This window comes from Erinaceus europaeus, chromosome 1 (assembly GCF_950295315.1).
Source record: "Erinaceus europaeus chromosome 1, mEriEur2.1, whole genome shotgun sequence".
NCBI classification, from domain to species: domain Eukaryota; kingdom Metazoa; phylum Chordata; class Mammalia; order Eulipotyphla; family Erinaceidae; genus Erinaceus; species Erinaceus europaeus.
In genome coordinates this window covers 193,222,426-193,242,229 of record NC_080162.1, presented here as the reverse complement: position 1 = coordinate 193,242,229, position 19,804 = coordinate 193,222,426, and the positions used below count along the sequence as shown (strand labels likewise).

The 19,804-nt window shown below is 41.3% G+C and overlaps 1 protein-coding gene across 1 annotated transcript in view; it reads right to left on the bottom strand.

The window, feature by feature from the left end:
* Positions 1–19,804, bottom strand: part of CA8 (carbonic anhydrase 8) — a 125,130-nt gene that overhangs the window by 43,851 nt on the left and 61,475 nt on the right. The window contains exons 4-5 of the mRNA XM_007526728.3: positions 4,211–4,306; positions 314–376 (exon numbers count right to left, since the gene is read on the bottom strand). Of these exons, the coding sequence (XP_007526790.1) occupies positions 314–376; positions 4,211–4,306 (159 nt within the window). The remainder of the gene's footprint in view (positions 1–313; positions 377–4,210; positions 4,307–19,804) is intronic.

Below are 19,804 nucleotides of genomic sequence, written 5' to 3'. Positions count from 1 at the left end.
CTCCATTGGAAACTTTCCTATTCTTTAACCCTTTGGGAGTATAGACCCAAGATCATTATAAGGTGCAGAAAGTGGAAGGTCTGGCTTCTGTAATTGCTTCTCCACTGGACATAAAATATTACTTTCTTAATACAAACAGGAAAAATTCACACATGATCTCTCAAACTCTCCTTACATTTATCATTGTAGCAAATATCTGCCCCCAAAAAACTAATACTTTTTCTGTGAGTTCTTTCAGCAAATCAAGTCCCAGGGAGGCCCTAGGACCTTTCATACCATCAGTAAATGTGTTTCCTACCAATCAATGACTTACCTTATACTGGATATCCTGGAGGATTTCAGTCACAGCCTTCAGGCCTACATGTTCCTTTCCTATCTGAAATATATAAACCATAACCACAAACTTTTAAATACTTAGATTTTTTAAAATCTTTTTTCATTGTCTTTTATTTTATTTATTGGTCAGAGACAGCCAGAAATTTAGCAGAAGAGGAGAGACAGAGAGGGAGAGAGACACCTGCAGCCTTGCTTCACCACTTGTGAAGCTTTCCCCATGCAGGTGAGGGCGGGGGGCTTGAACCTGGGTCCTTGCACATTGTAACATGTGTGCTCAACCAGGTGCACCACCACCTGGCCCCAAATACTTAGTTCTTTAAAAGGTTTATTTTATTTATCTGTGGGGGGTGAGGGTGGGGTGTGTGTGTGTGTGTGTGTGTGTGTGTGTGTGTGTGTGTGTGTGTTTTGCCTGCATAGCAACTCCACAGATCCAAGTACGTGTTTTTTCTTTGGATTGAGAGGGAGAAGTAGGGGAAGGGAGAAAGAGAGAGGAGAGACAGATGCAATGTCGTCCCACTGCTCCTGGAGCTTCTTTCCTGCAGGTGAGGACTGGGAACTTGAACCTAGGTCTTTACACATGGTAACATGTGCATTCTGTTGGGCATGCCACTGCCCAGTCCCTATTTATTTAATTTATTAAAGAGAGAGAAAGAGAGAGAACACACCAAAGCATCACCGGCACACGTGATGACAAGGACTGAACTCGGGACTCCGTACGTCCAAGTCCAACACTTGCTCCACTGGGTTACATAAATACTTGGATTTTACTCAAAATAACTAACAGAAGTGAGAACACAGTCTATCTGAATATCCTTCTTAGAAAATAGCTAAAGGGTGGCTGGAAATACGGATCAATCTACCAACACCCTTGTCCAGCAAAGAAGCAATTACAGAAGCCAGAATTCCCACCTTCTGCATCCCCAAAATAATTTTGATCTGACTCCCAGTGAGGGAGAAATGATAAGGGGAAGATGACCAGAGTTTAAGACTTTCAAAAAAGTGATAGTAACCATTCTTAACTTTTAATTTTAAAAATTATAAATGCAACTCTGACTCCTACATTTCTACCAAGCTTCAATGGAAATTTCCTCCGCAATAGGTAGGGAAAACAGCAGAGATCATGTATTACTGCAGGTAAACAATCATTGTTATCATTTGCTGTCTCTCTTCCGTATAAGTTTCTGGAATTTGTCCTACAAGGAGCTAGGCAGAATAGCTGTCTACAAGTCAAAATTCTGTTTGCTTCTTTCTAAGCAAAACAATTGTGAAATATCTCAGGTGAAAGGGCACCAAAGAGAAACGGGAAAAAAATTACATAATCTAAGGTCAAACAGCTCAAAGTATTTAAGACCTGAACTATTTACCAAGTATTTGTAATTATTAAGATAGGCTCTTAAAACAAAAAAATGAATTCTCTGAAGTTTCTAAAAACAATAATAATAACTAAGACATAGGGGTAGATAGCATAATGGTTGTGGAAAGAGACGGTCATGTCCGAGGCTCCAAAGTCTCAGGTTCAATCTTTTGCATCATCATAAACCAGAGCTGATTAGTGCTCATGTAAAAAAAATAAAATAACTAAGACAAAGTCACTCATAAGTGCAAAAGCCTGGCCTTTAGGGAGGTGCTTTCACTGAATCATGCAGGGAAAGGGGTCTCTCTCTGTTTACACTGGTTCTTGTCATTAAACGGCATCTGAATGCCTACACCTATAGCAGGGGTCTGTGTTCATTTCATCCCTCCCGTCAGATTCTGGCTCTATGAGGAGCCGTGTCTGAATGCAGCAAGGCCACCTAACTAAAGCAGTGATTCACGAGCAAAATCATTTGTGTTGGATGCGGGGTTCTGACTCTGACTCATCTTTCCAGCTGTGAGCAAGCTGACTTAGCCTCTTTGTCCGTCAGCTCCCTAGTCTATGCAATAAGGAAGATAAACGTGATTGTGCAGAAAAACAGGACTCAGTCAGGGAGGATACAAATGTGTACTATTCTTTGCCATTCCATTATACCACCCACCGCAAAAGCCATCCAGAGAGGGGGGTTAGAGAGCATAATGGTTACGCAAAGAGATTCTCATGCCTGAGGCTCCAAAGCCCCAGGTTCAAGTCTCCATACCACTATAAGCCAGAGCTAAACAGTGCTCTCGTGTAAAAAAAAAAAAAGTCCATCCAGAATCAAATAAATAGTTGACCCATTTAGTGGCAATCACTACTAACTCCGACCTGTAAAGAGTCTTTACATTATAGGCAAAGTCTTATATCTTGCACATCCTCTTGCTATTGTCCTATCTTTTCTTCCTTTGTCAACTTTCTGTAAGAGGTTACACCCACCAAAAAATAATAATAATAATAATAATTTAATTAAATTAAAAAACAGAAGATACTCTGCACTTCCAGCACCTGGTACCAAGAGTCCACCAGGAGACATATGACCAACTAGCTTTTTTTTTTATTCTCTGTATATGTGTATACAGGTGCAAAGAATTGAATCCAGGGTCTCATTTGTGCAAGGATATCAAAGGCTAACGTCACACTGCTAATTCCTAACATCAATCATGAAATACCTTAAAAGTAATCATAACACAAATGGATCATAATCAATAATACTGTTAGAATACATGCTACCTCAAAATAGCAAGTGTCAAAAGACCCATTACCAACTCTTTAAAAAATTAAGTCACTCGGGGCCAGGTGGTGGCACACCTGGTTAAGCCCTCACATCACAGTGCATAAGGACCCAGGTTCAATCCCCTGGTCCCTACCTGCAGGGGGAAAACTTCACGAGTGGTAAAGCAGGGCTGCAGGTATCTCTCTGTCTCTCTCTATCACCCCCTTCTCTTTCAATTCCTGGCTGTCTCTACCTAACAAATAAATATAATAATAATAATTTAAAAAATAAGTCACTCAAGCCTACTATGCTAGCATTTCTCAGTAGCAATAGGTTACTCAAGAAATAGCCTAGAACTTACACACATTCAGAGTGAGTTTCTGGCCTTGATTGATATTATGAAATCCCTGTGTAATGAGGAAGCGGTAAACCCAAAATGTCCAGGGTCCCTTTCTTTATGTTTTTAAACTGTTTTCTCTATATATTATTTCTATGGTAGTACGTTCCTGAAGAAAGAGAGAGGGAGGCAGAGAGAGAAAGAAAGAGAGGCAGGAATCAAGATCAGAGCATTGCTCAGCTCTGGCAAATAAGGTGCTGGTGATCACACCTAGGGCTTCATACATGCAAGTCCTGGGCTCTATTTCTGAGATATCTCTCTGCCCTCAACAGTATTTTCCAACTCTTAAGTTTCTTCTCACACCAAGTAGCTGATATGATACCATTAAAAAAATCCACCTCAGGATTTCTTTTAAGAATACATGGTCCCTTCATTTGGCTTCACTGAAGTTATGTAATATTCTTTGCCCAACAGAATTTATATCTCAATTTTATACTAGCTGTATCCACCAAGGCTATTGCCAGTCTTACTTACCAATGTTTCCTAAAATCAACCCAAACCATCTTTGGAACAAAAAATATTCTTAATAACTAAGAGCTAAAGGAATCTACTATATAATTACATTACTGATTTTTCTTTTAGTAAGCTAGGGTCCACAAACGTTTTCTGAAACTCTTATTCATTAAAAATGAACCCTGCCTTCAAGAATCATTCTGTGAACCATTTTTTCCAAAGACCCTGAATGCAACTCTGAAGGGAAATCCTAATAAGTAAACGAACTTGTTTTCAAATCATCCTGGTTCTCTGCGTATGTGTGTCTAATGCCACATCTTAGTGATCACACTGAGAGGGAATCAAGAGCATTCTGAAAATATGAATTAGAAGTCACCAACTATGGACCACACAAGCATCGTGGTGGCTCACAGCTTACCTGAACAAACAACGCTATGATAGTGATGCCATGAGGCTTCCCCACAGCTTCGTCAATACTGGCAAACAGGGTGGAGTTCCAGTGGATCAGGTGGAGCTAGGTGAGCAACAACAGACAGGTAGCTTCAGCACTCCATGAACTTTCTCTCCATCACGTCGGGAACATGATTAGAACATAATTATTGACAAGAGTGTTGCTATCACACGTGCACAGGTCCTTATCTCCCCGTGACCAGCATCAATATACCACACCTTCCACCAGCTTATCATCTTCCCCACCATAGGACACTCGGTTCTCAAGACTCTTTTTTGTTTTATTTTTTTATCTTTATTTATTTACTTATTGGATAAAGACAGCCAGAAATCAAGAGGGGAGGGGGAGATGGAGAGGGAGAAAGACACCTGCAGCCCTGCTTCACCACTCACAAAGCTTTCCCGCTGCGGGTGGGGACTGAGGGCTCAGAAACCTGAGTTCTTGCGCACTGTAACATGTGAGTCAACACTCAGCCTCTCTCAAAACCCTTTTGGCCTCCTTCAGAATCCTGGATCTGCTGCAACAGACCAGAGCTAATTGCAATTTCACTATCACTTAGTAAACTTCTATTTAGAAAAATAGAGCAACAGTCTTCATAGCCAACAAGAGTATAACAAAAAGATAACAGATTGCTTCCATAATACAGGATCTTGGTGTGAATTTCTGCCTTTTTATTTCTTTTTGTGTTTTACTTATCCATCTCTAAATAGAAATAATACTTAGTAGATTTCTGCCTCTTGAGTTCTGCTTTTCCCCTTTAGTACATCTGAGAGGACTCATAGATCTCACATAGATTTGGTTGCCTTTATCTCTTTTTTATTGCTGTTGCTGTTTTATTTTTATTTTATTTTTATTAATGACTTCCTTTCTTTATCTGTCTTCCCCTCTAGATCTCAATGGAACAAAACTCTGGGTCTTGCTAATGCCCATGTCCAGCAGAGAAGCAATCACAGAAGCCAGATCTTCCACCTTCAGCCCCCCATAATGACCCTGGATCTATGCTCACAGAGGGATAAAGAGTAGGGAAGCTTCAATAGAGGGGGTGGGATGCTGAACTTTGGTGGTGGGAATTGTGTGGAATTGTACCCCTCTTATCCTATGGTCTTGTTGATCATTACTAAATCAATCACTAAAGAGATGACTCTGAGTCTCAGCACAAATGCTAGAATATATTAAAGACTTAGTATCTCATCATATGCATATCAGCCAGTATTTCCAACAATAACAATAAAAAGGGAGTCTCAAATTCTGGTAAATGATTTCAACTCTAAGAATACTAAGAATACACAGAGACAGCATCATATGTATACATGTATGTGTATGTATGTATTAAATGTTGAGCACTTTTTGACCAAAGTCAAATAATAATGCTAATATAGAGCTGAAAATACAGTCATTTTTCTCTACTGGGAATAAAATTTTTATCTGTGAAGGAATGACACAAAATACTCTAGAGGACTCTTTCACTCCTGTCCTCATAAAGCTTTTTAGATTTAAAGCTTATATAGAATACACACTTGCTTCTACAGACCTAATCAAGTACTTGCAAGATCCAACTTCAATTCCTTTATTAAAATCAAATGGCCAATGAGGTTTTTAGTGTACAGCAACAAAGTAAACCTGCCTTCGATATTATATTGGTCATTACAGGTTTGTTTGTTTGTTTGTTTTCCTCCAGGGTTTATTGCTGGGATTCAGTGCCTGCACTAGGAATCCACTACTCCTGGAGGCCATTTTTTCTTTTCCGTTTTATTGGACAAGACAAACAGAAATTGCAAGAGGAGGGGGAGAAAAAGAGGGGGAGAAAACAACAGACACCTGAAGGCCTGCTTCACAACTTGTGAAGCAACCCCCCACACACACACAGGTGGAGAGCTGGAGACTCCAACCAGGATCCTCACGAGGGTCTTTGTGCTTCCTACTATGTGCACTTAGCCAGGTGCCCCATCATCTGGTTCCCTCATTATAACTTTTTAAATAAAATTACAGATACTTAGCACTCTAAAACACAGCTCTATTTTAAAATTAGTTCCAATCCAAAGAGATATAGTTGAAAGTCAGTCACAGTGTTCTTTCAGTATCCGTATTAAAATATTAAAATTTATGGGGAGTCGGGCGGTAGCGTAGCGGGTTAAGCGCAGGTGGTACAAAGCAAGGAACGGCATAAGGATCCCGGTTCGAGCCTCTGGCTCCCCACCTGTAGGTGCCACAAGCAGTGAAGCAGGTCTACAGGTGTCTTTCTCTTGCCCTCTCTGTCTTCCCCTCCTCTCTCCATTTCTCTCTGTCCTACCTGACAACAATGACATCAAGAATAACTACAACAATAAAACAACAAGGGCAACAAAATGGAATAAATAAATATTTAAATATATATATATTAAAACTTATCATGGAGATTACCAAAAATTTGAGTTTTATACTTCTGACTTTGTCCAACCAGAATTTAAGATTATCAAGTTTACCACTAGAGGGAAGTAGGAACCCTATGACTATAATAGAACCTCTGTAGTTTAAGAAAAGATTACATCCAAGGCCAGGTTGTGAAAAGCTCACATTGACTGTGACTTCCTAGCACCTGCCAGAGCACTGCCTCTGAGAAAACAATATTCTCAGCGTGGGAGCTGGAACAGAGGATTAAATGCCAGACTGGACACCATGTACGCCAGAGTGAAAATCTGCTTCTCTCTCCTCCTCTCTCTCATCAATAAATAAATCATCTGATACGAAATAACATTGAATTTAAAAAACAATACTTTGCAATTTTTCAAGTAATAGTAAACCGGCCAGTTTTATTTGTTCTCATTTTTTTATCGAATGTCAGTTTACAATATCAGAATACATGGCAAAGCAGCACACTATCCAAATGAGCTATTTTGGGGGCTGATAATTTAGAAATACATATACATTGGTGAGGTTAAGACCTTCTGCCTATGAGTGAGATCATTCCATATTCATCCTTCTCTTTCTGACTTATCTCACTTAACATGATTCCTTCAAGCTCCATCCAAGATGAAGTGAAGAAGGTGAAGTCACCATTTTTTTTTTTGCCTCCAGGGTTATTGCTGGGGCTCAGTGCCTGCACTATGAATCCACTGCTCCTGGAGGCCTTTTTTTTTCTCCCTTTTGTTGCCCTTGTTGTTGTAGCCTTGTTGTGATTATTATTGTTGTTGTTGATGTCGTTCATTGTTGGATAGGACAGAGAGAAATGGAGAGTGGAGGGGAAGACAGAGACGGGGAGAGAAAGACAGACACCTGCAGACCTGCTTCACTGCCTGTGAAGCGACTCCCCTGAAGGTGGGGAGCCAGGGGCTCGAACCGGGATCCTTACACCAGTCCTTGCGCTTTGCGCCACGTGTGCTTAACCCACTGCACTACCGCCTGACCCCCTAAGTCACCGTTTTTAATAGCTGAGTAGTATCCATTATGTATAGAGACCACAACTTACTCAACCACTTGTCTGTCGTTGGACACCTGGGTGCTCAACCTCATGTGAAGTTGCTCTCCTCTTCACCATCAGCATCTTTAGATCCGCTGACATAGGACAAGGGCCTATTCATGTTTCATCCTATCTTTTCCCTTGCTTGGTTTCTTAAATCCTACAGATGAGTGCCATCATCTGGTATTTGTCTTTCTCCTTATGGCTTGCTGCACTCAGCATGATCCCCTCCCTCCACTGCCATCCACAGTTGTAGCAAAAGACAGGTCTTCATCCTTACAGCTGAGTAGACGTGTGTGTGTGTGTGTGTGTGTGTGTGTGTGTGTGTGTGTGTGTGTGTGTGTACAACACCTGCCTTCGCCACATGGGGCACTTTGTTTCTCCGTCTATACATATATGACTGTGATGAACATGAGTGGACATATCTTTTTAGATAAGTGCTCTTGCTCTCTGGGTATCTCCTAGATACCTATGAAAGGAACCGTAGGATTATATGCTAAGGTTCATCTTCACTATTTTGAAATCTCTTCAGACCATTTTTACAGGATCGAGAGCAATTTACAGACGTATCAACATCCCCATGGGCACTTGTTGCTGGAGGTCATTCTGTCAGTTGGGAAGAGGTATCCCACTGTTGTTTTTATTTGCATTTATCTGATAATAAGCAATAGTTAGCATTTTCCATGTGTCTGTGGGTCATCTGTACATCTTCCTTAACGAAATATCTGTTCAGATCTCATTTTGTAATGGGCTTCTCTTTCTTTCCTTTATTTTAGAAAAGAAAAAAACAAAACGAGAGAAAAGAGAGGAACCAGAATGGCATTCAGTCCTGGCTTGGAGTAGTGCTAGGGACTGAGTCTGGGATCTCTGGAGCCTCAGGCATACAAATGACTTTCTGTAGCGTTTGTTCTTTTTCTTAAAGAAATTCATAGGGATTTTGGTAAGAATTTCATGGACTTTATGTCTCCTTTTAGGTAAGATGTTACACAAACTATAAAAAAAAAATCTATTCTGATACTCACCAAGAACCTCTCTTCCCTTATAAACTCTTTCTCTCATTTTAATACCAAAGAAGGCTCCCTACAGAGCCTCTTTTCCTGCCAATAGACGATGTCTGTTACAAATACGGACAAATCTCCAACACATTCTAAGAACAGTAGTGATCTAGGCGCTGGGTGCAACCCTCCTCACTTTTACTACCGCTCAGTCTTAGCGCGCTGTTATTCCCAAGCCCTTTCCCTCTTCATCACAGAACTTTACAGAGGTTGCATAACAAAACGGCACTGACTGGATGCCCAAATCACAGGAACCTTTCTTAGTGCCAATTTGAAAGCATACATGCACCTCTAGGTATGTCGATTATTTTGTATTTCAAAATAATCGACATACCTTGGGCCTTACAGGTTCAAATTCTCCCACTTCCTTAACTACCTAGAAGCATATAAACTTATTCAAATTAGAAATACCCTTTCTGTCAGAAAAATATATCTATACACACACACACCATGGAAAACAGGTCATTGCAGAGCAACTGGTTACTTCAACAGCCTCTGCTCATCTTGTTAGGGTCCCCCATCCTCTTTCCTTGAAGTTCCAGGGCTTTATCCATTTCTGTTTCTTTTTATTATTATTATTATTATTTATTTATTTATAAAAAGGTAACACTGACAAAACCATAGAATAAGAGGGGTACAACTCCACACAACTCCTACCACCAGAACTCCGTATCCCACCCCCTCCCCTGATAGCTTTCTGATTTTTTGCCATTTCTGTTCCTTAATATTTATTGTTAGGGGGAGCCAGATGTTGGTGCGTCTGGTAAAGTGCATACATTACAGTGTGCAAGGACCCAAGTTCAAGCCCCTGATCCCCACCTTCAGAAGGAAAGCTTCATGAACAGTAAAACAGTGCTACGGGTGTCTCTGTCTCTCCCCATCTCTTCCATTCTCCTCAATTTGTCTCTCTTTCTACCCAAAATAAATAAAATATTTAAAACATATTTATTTGTATGAGTGAGAGAGTGATGCCAGAGTACTGCTTAGCCCTACTTCACAGTGGCACTTGGGCACCAGGCATGAAAGAAATCCCTGTGCCCTAGCATGCTGAGCTATGTGCCCAACCCTCTTATCTTATTGTTTAGCTCAGAACATATACAGTGATGTTTCCCCCAACAGGCTTCAGAATGTTCATTTCATGTAAATTGATGTCTACACAATTCATTCTTCCCTTACTAATCTGTGTGATGTTAATCTGATTAATGGACCAGTCTGAGAAAAGTCCAGGGGGATAGAAGGGAATTTTCCTTTCTTGCCTGTCAATATGAAGAAAGTAGTTGAGAACATGGCAAAGTGGACCACTGAGTCAACAGGCAATTTAGCAAAGATTCAAGAAGACAGTTACCACCAGCCGAAGAAACTGGGGAGTTGCACTTCAGAGCCTAGTGGTGCACATGTGCTCCGGATTATCTGTCTCTGGCAGAGTAGAAACGGAGAGGCAGGAACAATGCACACTTTTATCGGGCGACAGATAAATTCTTACAAGGTCTCGGAGATAAGGCTCAGTCTCCGATCCTTATCTTAGTTCTATAGTTTCTTTAGTGCTCTGAACTTCACAAGTCCAACGTTTACAGGTATCATACTGTAACCTAACGAGAGACTAATCTTAAAAGTTTGGCTTGCTCACAGCTTTCTCTGTCCTTTGAAAACACATTCTTTGTTCCTGTTGTCTGAGCACTTTCTGCTGTTATTAGCCTTAGTTATATGTAGCTAGCAAAGGTATATGTCGCTAGAAATTAAGGGGATGGATTTTTATTATTTTTTTAATATTTACTTATTTTCCCCTTTGTTGCCCTTTTTATTGTTGTTGTTATTGATGTCGTTGTTGTTAGACAGAACAGAGAGAAATGGAGAGAGGAGGGGAAGACAGAGAGGGGGAGAGAAAGACAGACACCTGCAGACCTGCTTCACCTTTTGTGAAGCGACTCCCCTGCAGGTGGGGAGCCGGGGGCTTGAACCAGGATCCTTATGCCGGTCCTTGTGCTTTGTGCCACGTGCACTTAACCCAGGGCACTACCGCCCGACTCCTAAGGGGATGGATTTTAAGGACAGAGATTGGTTTACTCATCTACAGAGAACAACAAAGACTAAATATTGCTAGTTTCTAGGGATCATAAAGGCTAGATAGTATTATTACTACTGGGTTCTCAAAAAAGACAAGGTTTTTTTTTTTTGCATACAAAAACAGTGAAAAGGGGCTGGGCTGTGGCATGCCCAATTAAGCACATATAGTACTAAGCACAATAACTCAAGCAAGGATCTGGGTTCGAACCCCTGGCTCCCCACCTGCAGAGGGGAGGCTTGATAAGCAGTGAAAGGGTCTGCAGGTATCTATCTTTCTCCCTCTCTAACTCAATTTCTCTCTGTCCTATCCAATAAAACGGAACCAAAAAAAAAAAAAATGGCCACCAGAAGCAGTGGATTTGTAGTGGCAGCACTGAGCCCCAGTGATAACCCTGCTGGCAAAATAAAAACAGTGAGACATATATCACAACTTTTCCAACAACCCCATCTATCTGCCAGCTAAACAGGAGTCCCCATTTGCAGATCACTCACTCCTTCAGAATGATTCCTCCAACTAAAGATAGCCCCCTCCCCGGGATGGAGGAGAAAGTAGACAGCATAATGGTTATGCAAAGAGACTCTCACCACCATAAGCTAGAGCTAAACAGTGCTCTGGTAAAATAAATAAATAAATAAATATAAAGATAGCCCCGTAGAAATCTCAGCCTCACTGAAGTCTTCTTCGCCTTGTCAAATATAGAAGGGGGGGAAGGGGCGCGTGGGGCTGTGAGGTGGTGCACCAGGTTAAGTGCACACAGTACTAAGCACAAGGACCCGAGCAAGGAACCAGGTCCAAGGATCCAGGTTCAGGCCCCTGTTTCCCACCTGCATGAGGGGAGCTTCACAAACTGTGAAGCAGTATCAAGTGTCTTCCTCTCTCCCTATCTCCCTGCCTCTCTCAATCCCTCTGTCCTATGAAAAAAAAAAAATAGGGGGGGAATGGCTGCCAGGAACAGTGGATTTGTAGTGCAAGCATTGAGCCCCAGTGATAACCATGGAGGCAAAATAAGTAAATCAAAATACAGAACAGCAGATACCAGATAGGATGACTCTAGCAGTCGGAACCTAAACTGCTATAGCTCAAATGTCTGAAAAGTCTCTGGGGAAGCCTATGGTTTTGTTAATTTATCCTTTCTTAAATACAAAATAAATTTTTAAAAACATGTCTGAAAAGTTTCTGCTTCCTAAAAAGTCCAGCGGAGTGTTGTTAAATTTTCGGAGGCTCTTGCCGGGCGGGTCTAGCTTCACAGGCGGTTAACAGAGACGCGGAGACAACGGCTGGGCAGGGAAGCTGTATTTCTTTATTCAGGAACAACGATTCACAAACTAAGACAAACTAATCACCAAACAGAACTCTGCTGTCTCTTTGCGGCGGCACAAGCACTCCCTCTTACTCTGTAACTCGGGAACTCTCCAACTCTGGAACTCTGGAACTCTCGTACTGGGGAACCCTCTGAAACTCTTCCACTGTGGAACTCTCTCTTACTCTGTAACTCTGAAACTCTCGAACTCCGGAACTCAGGAACTCTCGGACTCAGGAACCCTCTCTCGGGGTTCCTTGGGGCGGGGTTAAGCAGGCCCGCGAAATTAACAGGACTGATGCAATTTTCTTGGCGGGGAAGAACTACCCAATGTAAAGCATACAACAGCGGAGTAGGAAAAGTTTTCTGTAACAATAAGTCAGGTCTTTCCTCCTTTTTTTTTTCCTAAGACCTGGGTTTTTTATTTGATTTTTTGTTTATTTGTTCATTTGTTTTATTTTGCTTTGGTTTTAGCTTATAGCTGATTTTTGTTTGTTTGTTTATTTGTTGTTGTTGCTGTTTACCAGAACATTGTTCTGTTCTAGCTGTCGGTGGCGCCAGGTATTGAACCTGGAAACTGTTGCCTAAAAGGCTTGGACACTATTTTCTTAAGACCTCTCCTGAATTCTTACTGTTCTCCCTATCCCACAACTCTCCAACCACCAAAGCTGTGTAATCTACAATATGCGTATTGCAAAGAAAAGAGCAAAGATTTATTATTGCTCTATCTGCTTCATAATTATGATCCCTTTCCAATAAGAATTCTGACAACAGGTTAACTGCAAATAAACGTCCTTTCAGACATCTAGAAAGAAAATTGCTGATTGCACTCTTGCTAGAGGATCACAAACCCAGTGTCTTGCAGCTGACGGTGCTGCTATGCTATTTTACCTGTGATGCGTTAACCTTAATGTACTTAGCTCACAGTCATAGATAAATTTGTCCAAAGTTATGAAACTGTGACAAGCTGTAGCCTTATAATCATTTATTTGTCACCCAGAAATATAAGTTTGGCGATCTCACAGCCGCTTAACAGAAAGCTATCTTCAAGATAAATGAGGTTTACTATTTCCATAAATAACATGACAGCATTAAAGTACAAAAGAATGAATCATGAGGAGTGGGGAAAAAGCAGTCAAAACTGAAAAGGCAATTATGACTTGCAAATTTCTTTACTCAGATCTATGCTTTCACACAAGTCCTGTGAAGACCAAATGCAGAGTGGACATTTCCCTTAAATGGTTTCCTGTCACCAAGCTGAATAAGTTTTGGAAGTGACATCAGTTCCTTTCAAAATGTCATCTTACTATCTTTCAAAGATCACCCCCATCTCCCAAACTTAAGAATTCACCCCTTTAACCAGCTTATCAAAACCATCTCTGACCCTTAGTCCTTCCATTAAAAAAAAAAACACACAATTCATCTTTTTTCTAATAGCTTTTACTACATTTTCTCTGTTCAAGACCTTTAATTTCTTTCATTATTATGTTGGTCTTAAGTTTCTTTTTTCTTTTTTTTTTTTTGTTCGTTTGTTTGTTGGTGGTTTTGCCTCCAAGGGTTATTGCTGGAGCTCGGTGCTTGCACTAGGAATCCACTGCTTCTGGCGGCTTTTTTTTTTTTTCCTGTTTATTGGATAGGAAAGAGAGAAATTGAGAGGAGAGAAGGAGATAGAGAGGGAGAAAGAAAGATAGACACCTGCAGACCTGCCTCACCCTTGTGGAGGCATCCCTGCAGGTGAGGAGTCGGGTTTGAACACAGATCCTTGCAAGTGTCCTTGTACTTTGTACTACCTGCGCTTAACCGCCTGGTCCGACATCCGGTCTTCAACTTCTCTAAATCCATCCCTTTCTCCCAGTGAAGATGTTCAGATCAGTTATCCTCAAGATTCTCTGAACAGGCCTCCGCCAAAATGTGTGCATTTTTGGCAAGTGTATCATTTTAAACTAAGGTCACTTGTGGTCATCCGGATTCAAGAGAAACTTTACAATTTTAACTAGCTAGAAGGATAAAACTTGGGCTACTACCGGGATTTAGAGTTAGCTACAAAATAACCTACTAGAAAAAACTTCCTATGTGGCAAGGCAAACATATCATTACAGAGCATCTGTTTGTCTCCTAGTTTCTTTCTGTTTGACAGAATTGAGAGACAGTCTGTTGTATTTTTCATAAATACAACAGGAGAACAAGTTTTACTCGAGCAATCTCTTTGGCAATGCTTAAAAGAACTGATTTCATGGAAGGGACCCTTGAGGCAAACTGAAGATTAACTTTGAAGGAAAGGCTTCTTCTCCTTGAGAGGATCTGGTCTGTGGAGAGAATAACAGTAAAGCAATTCTCCAGAATCATTTGACCCAACCTTGCAAGACACAGAGGAACAGAACCAAGACCTGGAGCTGCCTTACATCTTACTTCCTGAAGAAAGACAAACTCCTGGGGCCGTGTGGTGGCACACCCGCTTGACTGCCATCCTACCGTGCACAAGAAATTGGGTCCTAGGCATGCAGCAAGGCTGCAGGTGTCTTATCTTTTGCGTTCACCCTCTATTTTCCCTCCTCTCTCAGTTTCTCCCTGTCCTATCAAGTATAATTAGAATAAATAAAGAAGAAGAAGAAAAAAGCCACCGGGAGTGGTGAATTTATAGTGCTGGCACTAAGCCCCAGTAATAACGCTAGGAGCAAAAAAAAAAAGGGTGGGAGAGAGACTTATATGATGTTAGCTGACCTCTTCTTTTGCCTACAAAGTCTCTAGTGTTAGAAAGCTATTTTAGGGGAGTCCGGTGGTAGCGCAGCAGGTTAAGCACACTTGGCGCAAAGCACAAGGACCCGCATAAGGATTCCAGTTCGAGCCGGATCCCCACCTGCAGGGGAGTCACTTCACAGTGAAACAGGTCTACAGGTGTCTTTCTCTCTCCCTGTCTTCCCCTGCTCTCTCCATTTCTCTCTGTCCTATCTAACAACAATGACATCAATAACAACAACAGTAATAACTACAACAGTAAAAAACAACAAGGGCAACAAAAGGGAAAAATAAATATTTTTTAAAAACACCTTGAGAGTCAGGCGGTAGCACAGCGGGTTAAGCAAGCACAAGCGCAAGGACTGGCATAAGGATCCCGGTTCAAGCCCCGGCTCCCCACCAGCACAGGAGTTGCTTCACAAAAGGTGAAGCAAGTCTGCAGGTGTCTATCTTTCCCTCCCCCCTCTCTCCACTCCTCTCTGTCCTATCTAACAACAACAATAATAACTACAACAACAATAAAAAGAGGACAATAAAAGGGAAATAAATAAATATAAAAAAGACCTTAAAAAAAGAAAAAAGAAAGCTATTTTAGAATGAGATCAGAGATCATACAGTGAGAGTCATTTAAATTTTTCTGGGTCTCTTTCATGTGTGCAGGAGGTACATATATATGCTGTTAATTAATTTATATTTTCTTTTTATTCTGTTATGAACCTGTTTGATTATTTGTCCAGCCTTAAGGAACCCAAAGGAATTGCAAAAGACTTCTTTTCTCCTCCCTGTGAATCTCTCCACCCTCCTCAAAGCTCTAGGACTCTGTGCCATGCCATTGGCTCAAATACCCTTGTTTCACCCAGTGGAAAGTATAATCCCCATTCTATATGGAGATACCCCCCAAGTACATAATAATTCATCTTCTTCTCTTGATAATCTCTGGTTACTCAGTGAGTCTGAGAAAAGTTGAGAGAGGTATAAGAAAATTTCCAACCCACACAACACCAATGCATCACAGTTTGCTATAAATTTGGGTCAACCAGAAGTATTCAATGCACATGAGACCTTGGATGCAACTGAAACTGAAAATCACTTTTCTGCCAAAGTATAATCATCCAGAATCTACAACTGCCTCCCAGATTCTCAAATCAAGGGCAACACGTGACCTGCACACGAAGTCCTTCCCAGTCCAGTTACAGTCTACAGGCCTGAAATACTGTTGTCCATCATATTCTTCCCCTGATCAAAATTCTCTCTTTTTTCCTAGACCTTGATGGGCATTTGATATTCAAGAAGATGAGAGAGGTTAGAAGATGGAGACAGAGAAAACTTGAACGAACTGATGTGAAGGAAATAGATATTTGGGGTTTAAACCCTAAATCACAAGTGATGTAGATGAAAATTGAAAGTGACCACTTATTTTTCAAGATGAAGTACTCACGTCTTGCAATTCTTGTCTTTCAGCAGTTTGACTAGGTCCTTCCCTTCTCACCTGGCCTCGAGAGTTTCTACAGAGAAGTCTCTGATAACAGCCTGATACTGCTGTGGTGGGTAGAAACACACCCTGGTGGATGTAAAAATATACTCCCACAATCTCACAATTCTGTAAACCACTGTGAAATCACTCATGAAGAAAAAAATTAAGGAGTTAGGGGAAAGAAAGAATTGAAAGTCAAACTTGTCACTCATTCATAAGAGATAAAATTATCTTGAGAAGATTCATGGATTACAAATTGTCCTTCCACAAAAAAAAAAAAATGTAGTTGTTCCTAGATCGCTCAAGAGATGGCCTCATAATCAGTCTACCAATGGATCCTACCAAGAAAAAGTGATAGAAGGTCCACCACTGAACTTTGATGAGGGAAAAGAACTGTACTGAGTGAGTATGCAAAAAGAAATCTAGGGTGAAAGAAAAAGAACACTTTCTAGAAGAAAGAGTGTTCAACTGAATCAAACTATAATAACCATAAAGCAGCAGAAGAAAATGAGGACAGAATAAGATTTGGGATCTAATTTCTTCCTAAAATAATTGAATGATCGGCATTACAGTGAAAGCAGCTGAGGCAGAATTAGACACGTGGTGCAGTACTAGTCATCATGTAATATGGGCAATGAATCGCAGAGAACAAAATCAGAAGGGAGGGCTGTTGTATGCTTTACATTGGGTAGTTCTCCCCCGCCAAGAGAATTGGATCAGTCCAGTTAGTTTCGCGGGCCTGCTTGGCCCCGCCCCGAAGGAACCCGGCCAGAGTTAGAGGGTTCCTGAGTTCAGACAGTTGCAGAGTTCGAGAGTAAGAGAGAGTGCTTGCGCCGCTGCAAAGAGACAGCAGAGTTCTGTTTGGTGATTAGTTTGGTTTAGTTTATTAATCGTTGTTCCTGAATAAAGAAATACAGCTTCCCTGCCCAGCCGTATGTCTCTGGTCATCTCTGCTACCCGCCCGTGAAGCTAGCCCGCCCAGCTAGAGCTTCCGAATTTTAACAATAAATGGCGCCCAACGTGGGGCATGAACCCACGACCCTGAGATTAAGAGTCTCATGCTCTACCGACTGAGCAAGCCGGGCTAACTGGACTGATCCAATTCTCTTGGCGGGGGAGAACTACCCAATGTAAAGCATACAACAGAGGGCTTCTGTGACAGCATGACGGTTATGGAGAAGACTTTCGTGCTTGAGGCTTTTGTCCCACTTTGGTCCCAGGTACAATCCCCAGTACCGCCAGAGCTGAGCAGTGGTCTGGTCTACCTTTCTCTCTGCATCCCTCTCATTAAAATAAAAATGAGCAAAAACATTGTTTCATTGCCACCAGAGTGTCACTGGGGCTCAGTATCTGTACAACAAGTCTGCCTGTCCCAGAAGGAATCCTTTTATTTATTTTTATTTTTTTCTTTCTATTTTACTTGGTAGGACAAGGGAAAAAATGAGAGGAAAGAGAGAGCAAAGAAGAGAGAGACACCTGCAACCTTGTTCCACTGCTCGTGAAGCTTCCCCTACAGGTGGGGACTAGGGACTTAAGCCAGTTCCTTGCATGAAGTAATGTGTGCACCAGCCAGCACCCCCAAAAAGATATTATTTTAAAAATAAAAAGGTATTTGAAGTTGGGGGCCAGGTAGTGGTGCACCTGGTTAAGCACATATATTACCAAGCACAAGGACCTGAGTTTGAGCCCCTGCTCCCCATGTGCTGGGGAATGTTTCACAAGTGGTGAAGTAGGTCTGCAGGTATCTATCTATCTTTCTCTACCTTTCTCTCTACTTACCCCTCTCTCTCAATTTATCTAGACAGATAAATTTTCTACTTATAAAAAATAATAAGGTTCTGAAGCAAGTGTTAAGTGACTTTTTTTTCTAATAGGGAGAATCGGTATCTTAAATTTAAGTACAATTTATTTTTAATTTTAGTATTTTTTATTCCTTTGATGGGTAGAAGAAAATTTGAGTGGTCGTGGGTTGCTACAAATGTTGATAAATCAGAAATACTAGATACACATACGAGTGCAAATGCAATTAAAACTGAAAACCATCTTCCTGCCAAACTATCCTTACCAATAACTTTGCTCTGAGCTAGGTCACTATACAGAGTCAATTCACAAAGGAAAAAAGGGTCATTGGGAGAACATCCAGGTTTCTGTCCCCTCATGTACTTAGTTGTTTTATTCTGTAACAAAGCAACTCCACTGTGGAGAGTTACAGTAGTTTTCCAACGAGGTTTTGAATTTCAGGAATCAGATTATCTCACTTCATCCTAACTTTATTACCATAATATCCAAAATATTACCACAACAGCCATTCTCGGAATATTTGAAAAAGAGTTGTAAATTTTGAAAGATGGAAGAAATGTTCATGCTTTGGCTGGAGGGATGGATGGATGGATGGATGGATGTGCCAATGTCCAGTGGAGAAGCAATTTCAGAAGCCAGAATTCCTACCTCTGGCACCCCCAAAAGCAACTCTGATCCACACTCCCAGCGGGGGAGAAATGAGAGGAGGAAGAGGATAAGAAGGCTCTGAACTCCAGCTCCATCAGGACCCTCACAGAAAGGAGGAAAAAGGGAGGAATATTTGTATATAGTAAAAGGGTCATGAGTGGCTTAGAGGAGAAAGAAGAGACGACTGAACCTGGAAGAAAAAGGGGATAACTGGGGACCGGGTGGTAGCACAGCAGGTTAAGTCCACATGGCGCGAAGCACACAGACCTGCGAAAGAGTTGTGGTGTGTGTGGGGGGGGGGGGGGAGGTCGCTTCACAAGTGGTGAAGCAGGTCTGTAGGTGTCTATCTTTCTCTCCCTCTCTGTCTACGCCTCCTCTCTCGATTTCTCTCAGTCCTATCAACAGCAACAGCAATAACAATAGCAACAAAGACAACAAAGTGGAGAAAATGACCTCCTGGAGCAGTGGATTCCTAGTGCAGGCACAGAGCCCCAGCAATAACCCTGGACGCAAAAAAAAAAAAAAAAAAGTGGGAGCAGGGTGATTATGTACAAATGTAGACAGATAAGTGTAGAGAGCATAGTTAACCCACATCTGCACCCTTGGGAGAACCTCGGTGGTTTGCAATGCAGGGATCGAGGATTCAGAACCTGGTGGTGGGAACGGTGTGGAATTATACACTGTTGACATGTAATTTTGTAAATCAACATTAAATCACTAATAAAAAAAAAAAAGAAATGAGACAGTCATAAAAAAACTAATGTTCATGTTTCCAAGGTGGTAGTGATAGACAGGGTTAAAAGAAAGGCAGCATGATGCACTGATATTTTAATAAAAAAGGAGACACAAGGAGTGATGTTGAGAAGCAAAATGGCTACATTAAATAACTGAAAACCCATTATCCGAGAAAGTACCCTTCCTCTCCAGGTTCACTCTTCATTAGATGAGGCAGCCATTCATCCCCAGATAAATTGAAATTTAGTGTTTATTATTTCCAGGTGCTTCTGCACTTTAAGATGCCATTGTCAATATACTGTGTAGCTATTA